Source organism: Mizuhopecten yessoensis, unplaced genomic scaffold (genome assembly GCF_002113885.1).
Source record: "Mizuhopecten yessoensis strain PY_sf001 unplaced genomic scaffold, ASM211388v2 scaffold9561, whole genome shotgun sequence".
NCBI classification, from domain to species: Eukaryota; Metazoa; Mollusca; class Bivalvia; order Pectinida; family Pectinidae; genus Mizuhopecten; species Mizuhopecten yessoensis.
In genome coordinates, this window is record NW_018408109.1 from 1070577 (window position 1) to 1089627 (window position 19051).

The 19051-nt window shown below is 35.0% G+C and overlaps 1 protein-coding gene across 1 annotated transcript in view; it reads left to right on the forward strand.

Moving 5' to 3' along the window:
* Positions 1 to 405: 405 nt before the first annotated feature.
* The window catches only part of LOC110458356 (protein FAM43A-like), a 44208-nt gene continuing 25562 nt past the window's right edge, over positions 406 to 19051 (forward strand). Inside the window, exon 1 of the mRNA XM_021510014.1 lies at positions 406 to 2004. Coding sequence (XP_021365689.1) covers positions 929 to 1987 — 1059 coding nt within the window. The 5' untranslated portion in view covers positions 406 to 928 and the 3' untranslated portion in view covers positions 1988 to 2004. The remainder of the gene's footprint in view (positions 2005 to 19051) is intronic.

Consider the following 19051-nt stretch of genomic DNA (forward strand, 5'->3'; position numbering starts at 1 on the left):
TGATAATATACCTGTATACCTAGTAAGTATTGGTTCAGGCCTGAGTGGGACCGCATTATATAAGTTTCCAGTTCAAACAATATTGTTCATAATTATAAACAATAATAATTCAATTCATATATTGGTTGATTGAAAATTGAACTAGTGATGTACATGTACAACGCTTACTGCCCTGAAGAAGTACTGTAAACATTTCGTCACACCTGGCTTCCGTTGTCCTTTTTTACTTATCAAGATATATCAATACAATGACTCTGACATTCTTCAAATAGCACTCAAAATCGCTTCTACAGGTAAGTCGACTGAATTAGCCAATCAGATTCCCGTATCCTAAAACATGTGATATCGTCGACACACAAACCTATTCGGCCCGTAATGTATAATTTGTTCCGGTTGACAGCACACTGGAGAGACATATATATATACACACTACAAGGAAGATGGCGATTGTCCAGGAGAGCTAGCTCAAAGAACGGAAGTTTCTTGTGACATTAGTGTTCGATCTTTGAGATTTAAACATTTGGATTTTCTCTATCAGCTTGGAATGGGAATTTAACAATGACGCTTGAATATTGTCGATCTTTCAAAAGGACAGGTGTGCTTCGTTGAAGGTAGGATTGGTTCTGTTTGTAAAATGAGGTCACCGGTATATATATATGTACATAGACTTTATTATATAGGCTAATCTTCCTACAGTAGACCGATTTACTCTCTTTGATACCTACATTTTAAAGGTGTCGGGATAAAAAACAATACTTTTTCCTAATAAACATTAATCGATGACGATCTGTAGATAAATGTTTACACATTTTCAGACGGATTGTAAGGCTCTCAAAAACATCCCAGATAGACATACCGGTTACCCTGAATGACATTGTAGTAGGTAATTCTATTTATAGTTTTGTGGTACGTCACATCAGCTACCAGGATGAGTTTTTTCTCTTGGAAGCGGAATTTGTCTATAAGTGAAAAGGAACCGACTTACAAAGTCCGTTACCTAGGAAACGTACAGACAGCCATGATGAAAGGGGACGGGTGCGTTGACAAGCCAGCTGCAGTTATATGGAATAATTATGTCCGGAGTTCGAACCCTGGACTTGAAATGAAACTGACCGTTACAAGCTGCGGTTTAAAAGCTTTCACGAAGGAGCAAGGACTCACGGAATACAGAGCACATAGGATATCATATTGTATAGCTCATCCGAAGTACCCTCGGGTGTTTGTCTGGGTATACCGACATGAGGGGAAAAAGATGAAAATGGAGCTCCGATGCCATGCTGTTTTCTGTAAAACCGAAGCCAAGGCAAAAGCTTTGGCAGTGCATCTTCATGATAAATTAAGCTTTGCATTAAAAGAATTTATGCGTGAGAAAACCCGACGTCAAAATTATCGCCTAACCCTTCAGCGGACAAACTCTCTGCCACAATCTGGCCAGGTGCTTCCAAAACGAACACAGTTTTTGAGTACAGGTCAACATTTTAAGCCACCGATTTCTAAATCTAACACTGCACCGCGACTCGGTTCAATTGTAGAGACCTACGAGACTGTAGATGAAAGCTTTGAAAGTGTAGAGGAAGAAGACGAATCAACGATAACCAACGGTTCATTAGACGAGGAGGAGGCACTGAAACATGCGCTCAGTGACCCTTCACTTGATTCCCCAGCACTACATGAAGCAAAAATGGAGGTGATTTGTGCAAGAATCATTGATTTGGAAATCGGTAATGACATTGACGAGCTAAAACAAGATGAGGATGTGAAATTCTGCATCTCCAACGGTGACTCGGATGATGAATCTTCAGAATCTGGATTCCATGAGGAACAAACAGAACCTGACCAAGACCAGGGAGAAGTGACCTTGAACTGTGAAGGGGTCAAGGACACGATTGAAGGCGACATGGCCGACCTTGACCTCTTAGATCATCAAGTCTGTGACAATCCAGTTGGAGATTATGTTGAGGAAAGGACAATTGTGACATCTTTATGATGGCGAGCTGTTGACAGGTAAGACCTCTCTCATTATTAATATACATCTGTACCTATATACATTGTCCCTTGTCTCTCTATGTATAATTATAATGCTGGCTATAGACGGCAGTATATTGTAACATGTGTATACAAATTATTCATAAAACAGAACAAATTATGACAGTTTAAATAGCAGGTTATGTATTTCCTGGTCAAACTGGCCTAAATTTATAATTTTTCTGGAATTTTACCTGGTGAGATTTTTCTTCTGTTTTCATGAATTCATATATATTGTAAACGTAGTATGCCAGCCTCGTCAATTACACAGCAAGCATTTATTGAATTAATATTCAGGTAACCATGTATATTCAAATTAGAATTATGCAAATATGTGAACCATAAACGTTACATAAACTCTCTGAATATGACATTTTTATATAAGAATAATTGTATTTTAACTTAATGTAGTAGTCATTCAGTTGTTCTTAAATGTTCTGAACATAGTTGTATACATATATATGGTCACTGGTTTAAAACGTTGGTCATCCATTGGGGAGGTACACTGGCGGTCCCATGTTTGTCACCCATACAAATTAATATGCAGCTTTGGGATCCTTGTCGAGTCAACTTCGATTCATACTATGCATGTAGTAATTTGTAATGTATAAGCCTATATAGATCAGACAAGATTTACTGAAAATTTAACTTTCTGTACAGATGTGGATGATTGCTGTATTACTTAGCTATGCTACCTTGTCAGTTTTAATTAAATCATAAAGCACTGTCTGTTATGACATCTTCCGCTATTAAGTTGTACCACTATGACGTACATTGTCAGCCATAAATTATGACACAATGACACCGACAACTAAGTTAAAACACTTTGATGATTACAGCTATAAGTTATGATGCTTTGACGTCATGGTCAGTTATAAGTTAGAACACCATGACATTGCAATTGTCAGGTATGAATTTTGACACTATGACACCGACAACTGTAAGTTAAAACACTATGAAAATTACAGCTATAGCAGGGGTGTAATTAAAAAGAAAGGTTACTGGCCCAGTTGAAGTAAAAATTCAATAGCCCTGTTTGAAATGCAATGGTCCAGAAAACGAGTACGGGAGGCCTTGGCGAGTGCTAAGACGCTTGATGCAAGGGAGTCCAGGGATATGTTTCCCCGAAAATTTTGAAATAACTCTGTTGCATTCTGGGTTTTGAAATAAAGCTTTTCGAATGATGTAATTTTAAATAAATTTACAAAATATCTATTGGTGCCTCGGGATAGCTTGTTGAAAAACCTGCTGGTCCACCCAGAAAACCTGACTGGCCACATAGCCCAGCGGACCAGCAGTTAGTTCCACCCATCCCCTGTATAGGTTAATGATATTTTGATGTCATGGTCAGCTATAATGACATATTGTCAATTGTAATTTAGTTATAACACTAAAACAGGGGCAATTTTATAATTAAGTAATTATAGAATTAGAATTTCACAGCTAAATAAGGACTATGATTTGTCTAAATACACAAATCTAGGAAATTGGTTTCTGCATTTCTATGCATCTTGAAAAGTTGCGTTCTCAGTCATGTTGATCTTATTGACTTTCATACTTACATTAAACATAACATTTTTTTGTAATATATCTTAGAACTATAGTGTATTGTGTTGGTACGAAGATGCTAGAAAACGGTTGGCTATATATATGTATGATCATTTCTATTTTGTCTATAGAAGAGTTACGTTTGTTAAGTAGTGACATCGGTAGTGTGTCGGATCAGTAATGTAATGGTCCCGAGTTCACCCCACAAAGGGAGAGTTTTTATTTTTGTTTTTATTTTATTATTACTATTTTTTGTTGTTGTAAATAATAGTATAACTAGTAATTCTAATCCTAAACAAGTAGTGCTCTTTGCCTTAAGACCATAATTGATGTATTTCTATTGCTGTGATATCGCTATGGCGGTTACGTATATAGCGGACGTCGATATAGCGAACTATTATATGACGTCACAACCTATACTTCAAATAAACAGTCTGAAGAATCTCCTAGTAGAGATGAAAGTACTAAAGACTCGTTGTTGAGAAATTTTCTTTTTATAATATTTCTTCGTCCGTAAGGATCATTTTTCTGCTTATATATAATGTATGTATATATATATATACACGACCTCCAGGCCGAACCACATAGGTATTACTCAATATATACTTACCCCGAGGGTCAGACTTGACAAATGTCACATACCAGTACAGCTAAAGTCGCTACACTTTAGCTAACCTTTTATATGCTTTAGAAAGGACTTTTGTTTTAACAAGTACATATTACGATTTTATGTATACCTGCTCATCAGGTACGCATTCCTTTTGTTACCCGTTAGAATGTGTGTATGCGTGTACATATGAGTACAGCTGTGTTGAGTGTACGTTTGTGGCATATGTGTACAGTACATACATTTATGATTACACGTGTGTTAATCTGATATATATATTGATGTCAATATGAGGAACTTAGTATAAAATTATTGATTAACCAAACTGAAACAGATTGCTGAAATAGCTTTATCATATAGTGACATACATGTATATAGTAGGTATGAAAGAGGAGATGGGTGTGTGTGTTATATTCTTGGAAGAGAAAGTGGAAATGGGCAAGGAATAATGCTGAGAAACCTAACAGAATAGTCAGCAAGATAAAACCTTAAGTAAATTACATGTGCTGGCTTGGGGGGAAAAACTGCGGGAGTTTTCTTTTATGATGTATTTATAGTTAATTGACTATGAAACATCTACATAGATTTTTTATGTTTCAGTTAGATTGACAGTAAGAGTTATGTCCCGATCTTGACCATCCATTAAATACATCCCATTTTATATTCATGAATTAGTTAAGTGAGCTACAAATGTATATATAGAAACGTAAAACTTTTCACCTTTAGCCTACGGTTATCACAAGTACATAAATTAACTGATGGTCAGATTTTGAATGCGCATATTTTTCCTTAACATTAAAAGCAGTCCTGGAGAAGCAATTATTTCAGAACGTCTGAACTTTGACATGTAACCAGTTTGTAGTAAATATATAGAATCTGATACAATTTATAAATAATTCAAAGATTTACACGTACAGTAATATCATTTGTACTAGACTCATTAGTTATTTTGTGTGAAGTAAGATAAGCTAAAGATTGACTGAGGAGTGCAACGGGTAAACATACTTTATTACGAGCCCATCTGACTGCATGCAGTGTAAGAGTGCTATTTCGTGAAATGTCTCAACATTTTCTGACAGCTGGCTTTAATTTACTGACTTGTCATATTGTGGCTTAGTGAATTGTTTTCAGCAGTTTAGAGACACTGGTCATTTGCACTCTTTGTTTAAAAGCTCGCAAAAGGCTTGCAATTACTGTTTTTGTTCATACAAAACTCAGATGGATGTCATTCCGAATATCAACTGGTAAAAATACCTACATTGTATACCTTTTCACATTATATACCTGTATATTAAAGTGTATTTTGAATTTCTATGGTTCTAATTATAGTCTGGCCCCCACCCCTGCAATACACACACACACACATGCATATATATAATGTATCATGTACAATGCATTATGCATATATGGTAATATGGGATGTCTTTGGGAATTAAATGTTAAGATATTTGAAATGTTTTCAAAAATGGTTGATTTGGATTTTAATTTGTACATTGTTAATTAAGGCTTGACATATGTGGTGTATAGATGTAGATATAAGGTTTCTGTCTGTTTCTGCAGAACATTAAGTTATAATAAGCGGTACGCATGTATACGTCATTTTCCGAGTGTCTGTACACATGTTGGCGGGCAGCCATGTATGATATTGCAGTGCAAATTGTCTGGTAGTTTAGACGCCAATTGCAATCACATGTATAATCAAAGTCTGCTCAAAATAGGCTATATTGGTGTACAGAATTGTACCTTATATTGGCCTTGATATTTCATTATTTTTTCTGCTGGGGAAAGACGGGACATTAAATTAACTAAAGTAAGATTTGTGAAATTTAATTTGGGACATTATAATTACATAAACCAGGAATTGCATACTTGCGAACTCTCCCTATTTAGGAGGGAGACTTCCGATTTTGGACCCTTAAATTTAGTAATTTGAACCAGTGATATTGCTATACTATTCCTATATTCTAAGATCTATTGATTTCATATATATGAAAGAACGACTCAAAATATGTCATTTTCAAGTGTTATTTTGTCCCTAGGAGGTAAAATACACATTTTGATTTTGAGCATGTAGAATCCCCCCCTCCCACGCCCCATGCAGACCCCCCCCCCCCTGGCACATCNCCCCCCCATGGAACATTTCAAAATGTTGGCAAGTATGGAATTGCTAAAGTTGGGAAAATAAATGAAGTTCGGTGCGTGAAAGATGGTAGTTTGTAAAATGTGGGACATTGCATTGGATAAAAGGTAGTGTAATGTCGTATGTAAACTGTTTAAGTAATTCTGACACTTAAATATGTATCATATTATGAAACTGACTTCAGACTGATGTGCCCTATAAAATGTAATAATTAGCGATATAAAATTATAGACTGTAGCGGTAACATTTATGTTAATTAGACGTACGGACACGTATGACGTACGTCGGTTAATATCTATGTAATGTCCATGTCAGTGCATTTTAGTTAATTTGCATTTTATGACAGCTCGATTTAAATATTTTCGTACAGTATTAATAAAAACATTTTGATAATACCATCATTTAAAATTTCGATAAATTACATAATCTTAAATCTGTTTGAACATGGAGAATTTTGTGTAGTTCAAATTTGAATTATAGTCAAATTAGACAAAATAAAATTTCAGCTTTGTTTTGAAGCGGTACAGTGATGAATAGCTGTAGAGAAAATTTTGACTTCTAATTACATAATCTATTCAGGGTTAATCTATCAGCATGTTACGGAAAGGTCTCTGGAGAGTCGTCTGTCTTGATTTGTTCAGTGAGTCATGAGAACCTGTGATTCATGGGATCAATGATACGATAGGTGTTGTGTTTACGCATCAATGAAGAGTTTGTTCGACTTCTACGCCACGGTTGAGATGTATTATACATGTATAGCAATGTATACATGCACTCCCGACACTGTTTCGTCATCTCATGTACACTGTAGATAAGTTTGACGGCTTGTACATGCGGGATAGAGTTCCATGTGCATGTGGTCAGTTGAAGGAAATAATTACTCAGATATATGTCCAAATAATTTGAAGATGACCGTGATCGTGTACAGTCCAAGGCCAAACCAAAATGTTACACAAGCTTTTTTGCCTCACAAGCTTTTGCATTTCAGCATTGTTTTGGTGCAAATTTTCATGAAGTCCATTTTGATGCTATGGGAATATATCCATTCACATACTATACCGGCAACAGAATTATCTACACTTTCCTTTGAGAGGTTGGCTAGATAGAAAATATGAGGAATTATTCTGAGGATTTTCATTTGGTTTCACCATTTATGGTTGTTAGCTGAAATGTTATGAAAACAAATTTAATTGCAAGATCAACTCGTTATATCTTAAAAAACTGCTTAAGTGGAAAAAGTATGAGAAGATGAAATTATAAGAGAAAAATGCAGAGAATTTTCTTTTATGATGCATTTTTTTTCATTGCAAAAGTATTGCAATTGATATCATGAAAATTCTTGGAAAAAAGATAAAATTTTCCAATAAAAAATACTGTTTGAACACACACAATTAAGTGATAGAGTACTAAATCTATCCATGAAATGTGATAAAATTGTTGTGGAAAATAATTTCAAACGTACTGCACTATTAAATGTGGAAGTATCCAAGTTCTTGGTTGAGACTAATGGTAAAACTTGTGTAAACATCTCATGTGCTCTAGCTGTGTTTGTGTTCACCGAGAGAACATTTCTAAAGTGTTTTGATGATACAGTGTATATGTGTCGTATAATACATTCCTTTGTTATCTAACTGGGTGTGCTATTTATTTTTAAGGGATGGGACATCTTTCTCGGGTGTTAATAAGGATGGCCCATAACACACATCACTGATTACTTTGTTAAATATTTTTCATGGTTTGTGTATACGTAATGGTCAAAAGAAAAAAAGATTAATAGAGTGAAGTAAGGTACAGCTTCAGGTATTGTCAAATTGTTTGGAATTACCGATACATTTTTGTACAGATTGATATTTGAGTTAGTGTACATGTCAAGATTCATGTTGTGGTCAGTAAGTGCTCAAGGCTGGTCAAATGTTCAGAAACAGACAGCCTTGATTAAGTCTTAACTCTTGCAATTGGTGATAGTTTTACTTCTTTATCTCTGTCTTGGATCATTTGACTATACCCTCGGGTACATATATTGGTACCTACGTATGTATACTCTTATCACGTCACACCTTATAACAGGAGATACACACATACCCTGTGGTGCGCCAGCTGATGACATCATCAGAGGGTTGTATATACGTATCTGTTGGATAATCAGAAAACCCTCGGGTACATATATTGGTACCTGCGTTCGAATTAGTCTCGGCACGTCACACCTTACAAGGAGATACACAAATGCCCTCTGGTACGCCTGATGACATCATCAGATGGTTGTATATACGTATTTGTCTTTGGTAATCAGAAAACCCTCGGGTACATATATCGGTACCTACGTGCTTAGTCTTACCAGCTCACACCTTACAATAAGGAGATACACACATACCCTGTGGTACACCTGATGACATCACCACAGGATTATCAACTCACCTGTGAAAATCACACTTGGCCTGGCTACCTGTTTAAAGTAAAGTTTACTTAATTTATTCTAAATGCAATTAGTAGATGTGGTATTTTGATGATATTTGTCGACTTGATAAAATCTTAACGACCCGTCAACAAATTAAAATTCTAACAAACAGGCTCACAAATAGATAATAATACTGCATTTATAGGTTAATAATATCATATGCTAAAACAGAAAACGGAAGCAAAAAGCTGTGAAAAAGGAAATGCTAAGCATACCAAGTGTTTATATTAGAAAAGTCCCACTGGAAGCAACTCTCTCAGACTTTTAGATTATGTAGTAGTAAAGTTTTGTTAAAAGCAGCTGGTTTACCTTATATATAGTTAATTGCGCTGCGCTTCACTTGTAGCAGTTGGCCATGGATATCTGCCGATGCTGGTTTACCAGACTAGTATGTTTTTAGAAAAGGTTCTAATTTATAAGCTGTAGGTTTCTCAGAATATCAGAACCCCCAAAGCTAGCATAACATTTCTCATTGTACTCACTTTATCTATCTTTGTCATTTAAAAAGTTAAAGCCCCCACTTAACACTTTCAACCCTAGGTAACTTTAGTAGACCTTCTACCATACATTGATCTGGAGGAGTCTATTATGGTCTACAGTGGTGAAAGGGTTAAGGCATATAACATCGCAATAGACAGACCTACATATACAATGTATATGTCCAAGGCCGTTGATTCCTGTTGAGATTTCGACGTTCACTGCATTTCTATAGGTTTATCTTTATACCCAATTGAACGATTAAGTCGGTGATCCCTACGTATAATCTGTTGAAAGTCTCTAGTTCAGGGATCGAGTGAATGAGTTTTAAGAAATCGTAAGTGTAGTGTATGTTTCAGCTCAGAAGAGCTGTACCCGTTATTAAAGCTAGCTCTGATTATTTCATCTTTAGTACAATACAAGACTATGATTACACCTGTGTGTCCGTTTACTTAGAAACACGGTATAAATGAGTTTCTTAAAATGTCACTGAGACTATCATATTTCAATATCAAGAATCATACGGCACATGAGCAACTATCATTTTTGAAGTTATTTTTGCTAGGGATTTGTAGACGCTTTAAATTCAAAACCTTTGTTGTTAAAATGAAATGTGATCTTGAAATGACTTTTAATTCAGTCATGATGCACCGTACATGTGGTGATAATTAAAATAAGTATCTGAATATTTTCTTACATTATGCAGATTTAAAACAAAAAAATGCACGTTTCAAACTATATTGCGAACAGCAAGAGAAAATGTTGTAACCACACTCGTACAGTTGACGTCACTCGGAACTAGTGAAGTCACTGCACACGTAACTGTGCAAAGCATATCATTAAATGATATTTAATCATTAGACGGATGATGACAGACACTTGTGAAAAACATGTACAAAGGTTGGGCACCCATATTTGTAATTGTTGTGGCAGGCTTTTGATACATCATTTTCAAAATTATTTTTTTCTCCAGATTAAACAGATTTTTAGACACCTGTCATGTGATAGTGGGTATGTGTATTTTTGGTAACACTAGTACCCTGACAACTGTTTCAACAGTATGTAAAAACATAAGTGTGCGGTTCCCAACTGATGTGAGACGAGTGCATGTGTACTCGACATTTCAGTCAGTAGATATTCTTTTCATGAAGAGTGAAATTTCAGCCATTGTCTTCCAAATTTTTAGAAAAGTTTGCTTGCTTTTGATTTGTCTTTATACCTTAAGTATTACTGGTTTCTGTTATGTACTTTATTACTGACAAATCACATGACTTATGTTTCAGAAACTTGTATATCTGAAAAAAATGAATTGAACATTATAGGACCATATATAAACACCTAGCTTTGGACGGGGCAGGTTTCCCTTCAGCTTGGTTTTGTACGTAGAGGTTGGAATCTGGGGGTTAAACGCTGGTTCATTTTTCAGTGGAAAGCGTATGTCACGCTTTTCTCATCCTGTAACTTTTGTATTACATGTAGTTTGTAAAAAAGATAACATTCATGTGTTTTTTTATCTTTGACCAGCAGTTTTCAAAGGAGTTGCAATACAAAACCTTTTACTGGAGTCGGGCTTACTAAATGTAATCTGAAGTATAAACTAAAGTGCTGGTACACTGCAGGTTATAGAGAATAACCTCAAATTATTTCACCAGGTATACACTATAGCTGTACCTGTTTTTGACATTTTTCCAGAATAAACCCACATATATATATGGATTAAAGTCTACCCCCACTCTTAGATTAAGGATATTAACCCTTCCTTGTTCAAAGATTCAAGTGGAAAAAAACATTTTTTATACATTTTTTTCTTCAAAACGATGAAGCGATCTAAAATAATGTATTTTTACAAAACATTTTTGTAAAAATATAAAATCAATCTAAAACAGTCTTTTTCCCGTAAAATTTGCTGATACATGTGACAAGTGAAAGATCAAAGACAATCGAGGAACATTCCAAAATGTCACCACCAAATGTAAGGTTATAATAATATCAAGGCACTAACTTCAAAAGCAAAATGACAACCCTGTCATAAGAGACTGATAGTTTTTATTTATTGAGATGTTATTATTCAGAAATGTCCCGTCTGTCTTAGAAAAGTAGGTTTTAGAGATGAACTCAGAGTCTTGAGTGACAATTTCATCATAAGCCTTTAGCTAACAATAGCGATTATTGAGAAACACTTGCAGTGTGTCCTAAAAAAGATATATAGACACTGGAATATATTGCATTTTTGTTCGCAAATATTCAAAGTGATTCATGTTTAATGAATATTCATGAGATGAAACAGACATCTTGTTGAAAAGTTGATTAAGTGTAGACGTCAATCACACATTGGACCAGTATATATATATAGAGAGGTTTCAGAATAATTGACTTGAGTTGTTCATCTTATTGAGTTGAGTATAAAATTTGCCAATTTAAAAAAAACACTTTTAAAAGTTTATCTTATTAGAATTTAAAAAAATTAATAAACCCAACATCATAATTGATGGTTACAGGATGTAGAGCTTCTAGTACTTTCTACCACAATATCTAAGTCAGTGATAGATGATGTTGTTTTCACAAACAAGTCATGATCAGACAGCATAGAAATGTGTATTAATCGGGATATATTTGCTTATTAACTCATTCACCCCTACATATTTAAACTGGACTTGCCAAGCACTTGATTTGGTAAGGTTCAAATGTGACTTTAGGGGTGAATGGGTTAATGTGCAAATTTAGATCCGATGGCTTTAAGGTTTATAGGTAAGACTTTACCCTTATTTTATCATATGATACTTATATTAACTCATTCACCCCTGAAATTTTATAATGAACCATTCCATCCTTTGAATTGGAAGGGTTCAAATGTGTCTCCAGGGGTCGATGAGTTAAGGAACTTCATACCACTGCCACAAACTATAAATTATAAAAATTCATTGAAAACTTTGAAAACTTTTTTCACGCATGACTGGACCTTTAATATAAATATTTCTTAAAAGACAACCACAGATTGCAGAATTTTTGCGACAAAATAATAATAAAGATGAAATATTAAAATTACCAATAGCAGTGTTATATACATATATATATGGGTGTCAAAAATGAAACAGGGCTGGACCTGAGGATTTTACATTGGGGACCTGATATCATTATACTGTTGATCAAACACACTTAACTTATCTGCGCAGTAGTTTCCCCGACACAGTTGAGCTAGTCTGTTAACAAGACTAACAGGAAGTTACTGTATGTGTGAAAACTACAATGAAATTCTCTAGTGCTTTGACTACAGTGAAACACAGGGAACATAATGTTGTTCAATTGTAACTGATTCTGAGTGTTCCCTAAGCTTACGATATTGCGGAAGATTGCTATTTTTTTTTTCAACATACAAGTAATATTGTTAGTCATCTTGTTGTCTCTTATTGTTAGGGTGGGGGGGTCTTCATGTCGAAGGAAACCGGAGTACCCAGAGAAAACTGAATTAGTCTGGCACAGCTGGTGACCCTATACCTTTCATGTTCGATTGGGGAATCAAACCCCGGGCACCTTGGTGAAAGGGGAATGCATTATCCACTGTGCCACCTGATAACCCAAGAAGAATATTATCACTAGCACCAAATGAAAGGGTGCTAATATTAGTATCATCAGACCACTACATTAGAAGGTGTTAATAAAATGTTAGTTTACATTCATGTTTAATCAACACTTTGCGTAAATGCTGTTTAACCCTTTCACCCCTATGTAACTTTAGTAGACTACCATGCATTGGTCAGGATGAGTCCATTATGGTTTATAGTGATGAAAGGGTTAAACTATATAGGATAGGCTGTGAATTTATAAACAAGGACAGTTATTGTAGAACCCAATATTTTTACAATGACAGAGAGGACACACTTCAGGACTGATAAAGGTCACCTTCAAATGATGTATAGGCCTATTGTCTGATAAAAAACCCAAATCGTACTGAAGAATTTCATACAATTTTTCTGTGTGAGATGACATAAACGAATCTAATAGTAACTCCTGTGTCAGTCTAATCTAAATTGTTTCTATTTTTCGTCTGATGGGGTGTCTATAGGCAGCCTTTATAAATGGCATGGTCATGATCCTAAAAGCCCCTATTCAGGGAGAGCATGACACATGCTCCTGGTCTGTTTCTACAGGGTGTTAGAGGTTGAAACATTTTTTCTGGAGCATTAGACAGATTGACTACTGTACTTTATTTAATTCTTCACAATTTAAGTGACATCAAATACACAATAAACCTATAATAAAGGTAATTCTGGATTATTTATAGAAGCAAGTGTATATAGTCTTTCAGGAAGTAGGTCTGAAACTCGATCTGTTCCTGCAGCTATCATATATAGTGGTATATGTGGATCGGAAACTTTACATCAGTATAGATTGGAAATGTTACCTTCATTCCTCGTGTCATACGTAGCAAATATTGATCTGAAGCTTTACATCTGTTCCTCGGGTCGCAATTCTAGACAAAAACATTCATTTAAGTATGATATGTTCTTAATTCCTGTCTCAAATACGGACCCATTAAAATCATTTTCTTTCTATCACAAATATTTTTGTAAACTCTGTGAGCTAAAAAATTAGAATCTCAGACACTGTCTGATTATAATATTTTCACTTCATTTTCACAATCTTAAGAAGTTTGTGAATGTACATGAACAACATAATGAATGTTTTATAATGGGGCATTGTACTGTATATCGTCACGTCTTGTACGATAAAATACAAATTGATAGTGTTATGGGTATTTTGTCAACACATGGGTGTGAGAATTATTATTTTGAGGTCAATATTTATCTTTGATATATAGTTATGGCATAAATGTACAAATGAGTGATTCGTACAACCCCATAGTTATCCCTGCGAGACTAATGTGATATCTGAATTACTCAATATGTATACTGAGTGGAGCATGTAAATACCTCATTGAGGTGTTGTCCAAACAATAGGTTAACAGGTGATTTATGATGATAGAGGGTAAATAGAAAATGAAGTAATTACGGCAAGGTAACAGGAATCATAATGACGGGAGAAATGGAGCGTGGAACACACATATTAGCAGATCCGATAGATATAGCTTTTGTGTCAGATTTTGTTTGCTTTGTATTATCTTTAATAAAATGTACACATGCCTAGATAGGCTTTATAGGTCGATACTTTTCTGATAACAGTTAATAATATGCATTGTAGATACATACATGACATACATACCAGTATATACATGATACATATATGCATATCGTTTCTGACGATTGATTTATTTGTCAATAAAGAGTATACAGTGAAACCTACTCATGTCACCACCTCTTTAGGAGACCACCTATATAAGGAGGTCACTTTTAACTCGTCCACCCCTGAACACACGTTTAACTCTTCCAATTCAACTGTTGGAATAGTTCATTATGAAATTTCAGGAATGAGTCAATGTTCTCCGTTATAGTGATTTGTTTGTTGAAATTATATTAAGAGACCACTTGCATTAAAAGACCACTTTCCGGGGTGATTTCTTAATACAAGTTTGACTGTATATATACCTAGTACATTGTCTGAACATGTTGCATTAAAATATTCACTAAGTTGACAGTCAACATGTAAAGTTTGTCACCAATAAAAGTTAAAGTTTGTTAGCGCTATTTCTCAGAAAGTACTGGAAGGATATTTCTCAAATTTGATATGTATAGGTTTCCCTTGGTTTTTGGTTGTGCATGTTTACTTTTGAGACTGATCGGATCAGCAAAATGGCCGACAGGTGGTCACCTTGGATTTTGACAGTGAATGTTTGTTATCGCTATTTCTCAAGTAGAACTTGAGGGAAATTTCTCAAAATTGATATGTAGGTTACCCTTGGTCTTGAGTTGGGCATATTTAATTTAAAATTATACATTTTGTTATCGCTATTTCTCAGGAGGTACTGAATGGGTCTTTCTCAAATTTGTTATGTATAGCTAGGTTCCCCTTGGTCATTAATTGTGCATGTTTACTTTTGTGACTGATGGAAGAAACAAAATGGTTGACAGGTGGCCATCTTGGATTTTGACAGACAAAGTTTGTTATTGCTAAGTCTCAGAAAGTGCTGGAGTGATCTTTCTCAAATTTGATATGTAGGTTCCTCTTGGTCCTAATTGGCCTGGTGCTGCTTTATTGTTAGAGTGATCATAAAAAAAAGATGGCTGTAGGAAGAACTGAACAGATTTCATATTGCAATGATCGGTTATATTTCTTTCACATTAAGTACTGTACTAGTAAATATGTGAAACGACAAACTCAAACTGAAGATTGTCTTTTATACACAAAGATCAAAAGTTACCACAAGGTGCATTTACTGTATTACGTAACTACATGACTCAGTCAAACAGATAGGAGAAAAGAAGAGAAAAGATCAAACTGGCATGGAACTAATGAAGATGGTACAGTGGTGGGCACCAAGATCCCCCTGGGATCACTTATTTGAGTCTTTATTTATGTTGATGAAATATTGTTAAACATGAATCAAGAAAACTACTAGTATGTCCTGTAAAAAAGGCATTGAATAATTCTTCAGTTCCACTATAGGAAACTAGTACACATATATAGATGATCAGGAAGTACACATATGTCATTCTGTGGCAGAAATATATTCCCTGATTTATTACATTAATCACAGTACAAGACAAACAGGTGATTGATTATAACAAAGTATCATTGTTATCAGCTGTTTTACGTGTCATCAGCGCAATTATGTCACAGCTATTTCAGGTAATTGACGATCTAATTACATGTACACCTGGCGTAGATCGATTGTATCAGCCAATCAACAGACTGTATACTATAGGAGATTAATCTGTTATATATTTAATCAAAGTTTAAAATCAAGGTCAATTAAGACTATAATTAACTTGTAAGGAGATGTTATATATATGATTTTTGATGGTTTCCAGACAGATTTATGACGATTGGACATATATAATTTATGGAAAGGCTTATTTAAGAGGAAACTGATTCAGCTAATATTGTCAAAATACATTTATTAGTGTTGACCTGTTTTAGCATATCATCAGCATTAAAAATGATCTCAGTATCTTATCATGAGTGTAATAAGTGCATCAAGATGTTCCACTCCCTGGGTGGCCTATGAAAGATCAAGATGGAAATAAAAGTTATATAAGTCAGTTAATCTTTGGCATATCATTCTTTAAAATGGAAATTCAAATAAGATTAGCAATAAGTCAAAAACTGATTGTACATGTCCATGTATTATGTACATCAGTGGCCTGCCACCTCTCTGGGGCTTCATTTGTAGCCAGCTTATATAATTAAGTCGCTGGTGAAAATACTCTCTTACTACAGATATTGCACTGGCTACTTTCATGAGAAAATCAAAAGAATATGATAATGCACACTTGCCAACTCTGCCTGTTTAGAAGGAAGACTTTTTTGGACCCTACAATTTAGTATTTTCAACCTGTGAATTTGCTTAACGATTCCTATATTCTGAGATCTAAAATAAAGATTTCATCTGAAAGAACAACTCAAAATATGTCATTTTACAACACACATTTTATTTATTGTTTTAATTTTGACCATGCAGAATCTCCATCATGGAAATTTCAAAAAGTTGGCAAGTGTATGGTAACAGGGTATTATGAAATGTACTGAAACTAACTGCCTGCATTGTGTTGGATACATGCAACATGAAATCTTATTGAAACCGCTGTCCTATTGCTATCTGCTACTGCAGCCCTTCTTCCCATCATTCTCTTGTTTCTCCTCCTGTTCTGCCATTTTCCTGCTATCTCCTGTTTTTCTCGATCTCTCTCTCTGACCTCTCTTTGCTGTTTTTCCTCTTTCACGATCTTCTGCTCTCCCATCCTCTTTCCAATCATTGCTTTCAGTCCCTTTCTTTTCACACATGTGGTGGTCGGGTGGTGCAGTGGATGGCACACTTGCCTTTCACCAAGGCAGCTGGGGTTCGATTCCCAGTTCGGGCGTGAAAAGGTATGGGGGCACCTACACCTGCCCGACCACGTGTGTTTTCTCCGGGTACTCTGGTTTCTTTCCACAATAAATCCCCCCTGTGCGCTTACATCCGGGCCAACAACAGTGATTAATATAAGTTGAAATAACTTGTTCCATAATTGTTGTAAAATAAATTAAGTTTATGTATATATTTTCCCACATATGTCTTGCTGGTCCCTCCTCCACATGTGTGCTATCTTCCAACCCATCTCCTATTCTTTACTGCTGCCTTCCACCTCTATGCACTCTTCGTCACTACCCCCTCGCCTCCCCCACTCTGCTGCTTCACCCCAACCCTTGCTGCTCTATAAGAGACTTGTGAACTCTGTACAGCAAAAGCATACTGGAGTCTCTGTAATGTATATATTATGTATGTCGAGGCGTTTGTTTAGCAGGTTCACAGTGACTTTTGAGGATAAACAATTATCTTATCATAAATAATTTATTAACAGTGTATTGTAATAGGGTAATCTCTTCTGATGTGAAAAGGGAACTAGTAAACACAGATCAGTAACGTATTTGTCCTAATAAATGTAAAATTTGACACCTGTTGTCTTCAAACTTAACTAAGGCCAAACTAAACAAGCCTGTTTTAAACATTTTCTTGCTTTGTACATATCTGTCGTCAATATGAATCCCACATTAGATGGATGTTTTATTAGCAGTTTTACGGTAATACATATGTACATTGAAAACATATACATAATACATGAGGTATTCATTCAAATTGTGAAAACATTTATACATTATAAATTATGTTTTCATTCATATTGTATTTGAATGTGGGGTTGCTATACAGTCAGTGGAGAATTTCAACCAGTCTGGCTATATATATATATATATCCGCCTGAAGAAGCCCTAGAAGGCAAAAAGGCCTAGCGGACGATCTGAAAAATTTGTTTTTATTCTATATATATATATAAATGTAGTACAGTACATGTAAATTAATTAAGGAAGTGCTTATCATTTTTTTATAATTCTTGAAGTGTGTGTCAGACTTCAATTGATAAGTATTATATATACATATATCTCTATCACAACCCTAACAAGATTTATTTCGTTACCGAAATAACTGTAAATTTATATGACAGAAATAATATATATAGCTGTGTACAAATATTCAATCATGGCAGCATGTGACAAAATAAATAGCTTCCTGTACTACTATGTACTTTGTATTTTATTTTTTATAAGACTGTCACAATCTCTCTCTACAAAAAGTTAGTGGAGCTTAATTAAATTTCCTAGGTGACGAAGCACGAGGTAACTTGTACTGCCTCTAAACACAATTATTGTCACTATAGCAGGTGTACACATTCATCAAGGTGTCAAAGTGGACACAGAATATAAATATTGTTGTTTATTTTGTATTATTTTGTAAATAAAACATAAAGACATGATTATGGAGCTTCATATTTAATTATAGGCCATATATTAGCACAATTTTAGTTTGATATACATCTTTTTAGCTTATAATCTGGCCAAAACATTCAGTCCCAGTTTTATGGCGTGGTGCATTGCTCATTAACATTTTCCCTTCAAGACTTTTTAGTCTTGTCCCAAACCACTAAAAGCAATTTTATTGTGACTATATCACTTGGTATGGTAATTTCCATGGCTTAAAGGAAGTTATGTTGTAGAAATTAAAGGAGTAATCCTATCTTCGATTTCGGGGCAGTAGTAGTGCCCCTGCAGCACTGTCCCCGATATCCCTCCAGAGAGTTAGGGACCAAAAGGAGTTAATCTTGTAAAAGACTTCAAAGTTTTGGGCAGCAACTTAACTATGTAGGTGATA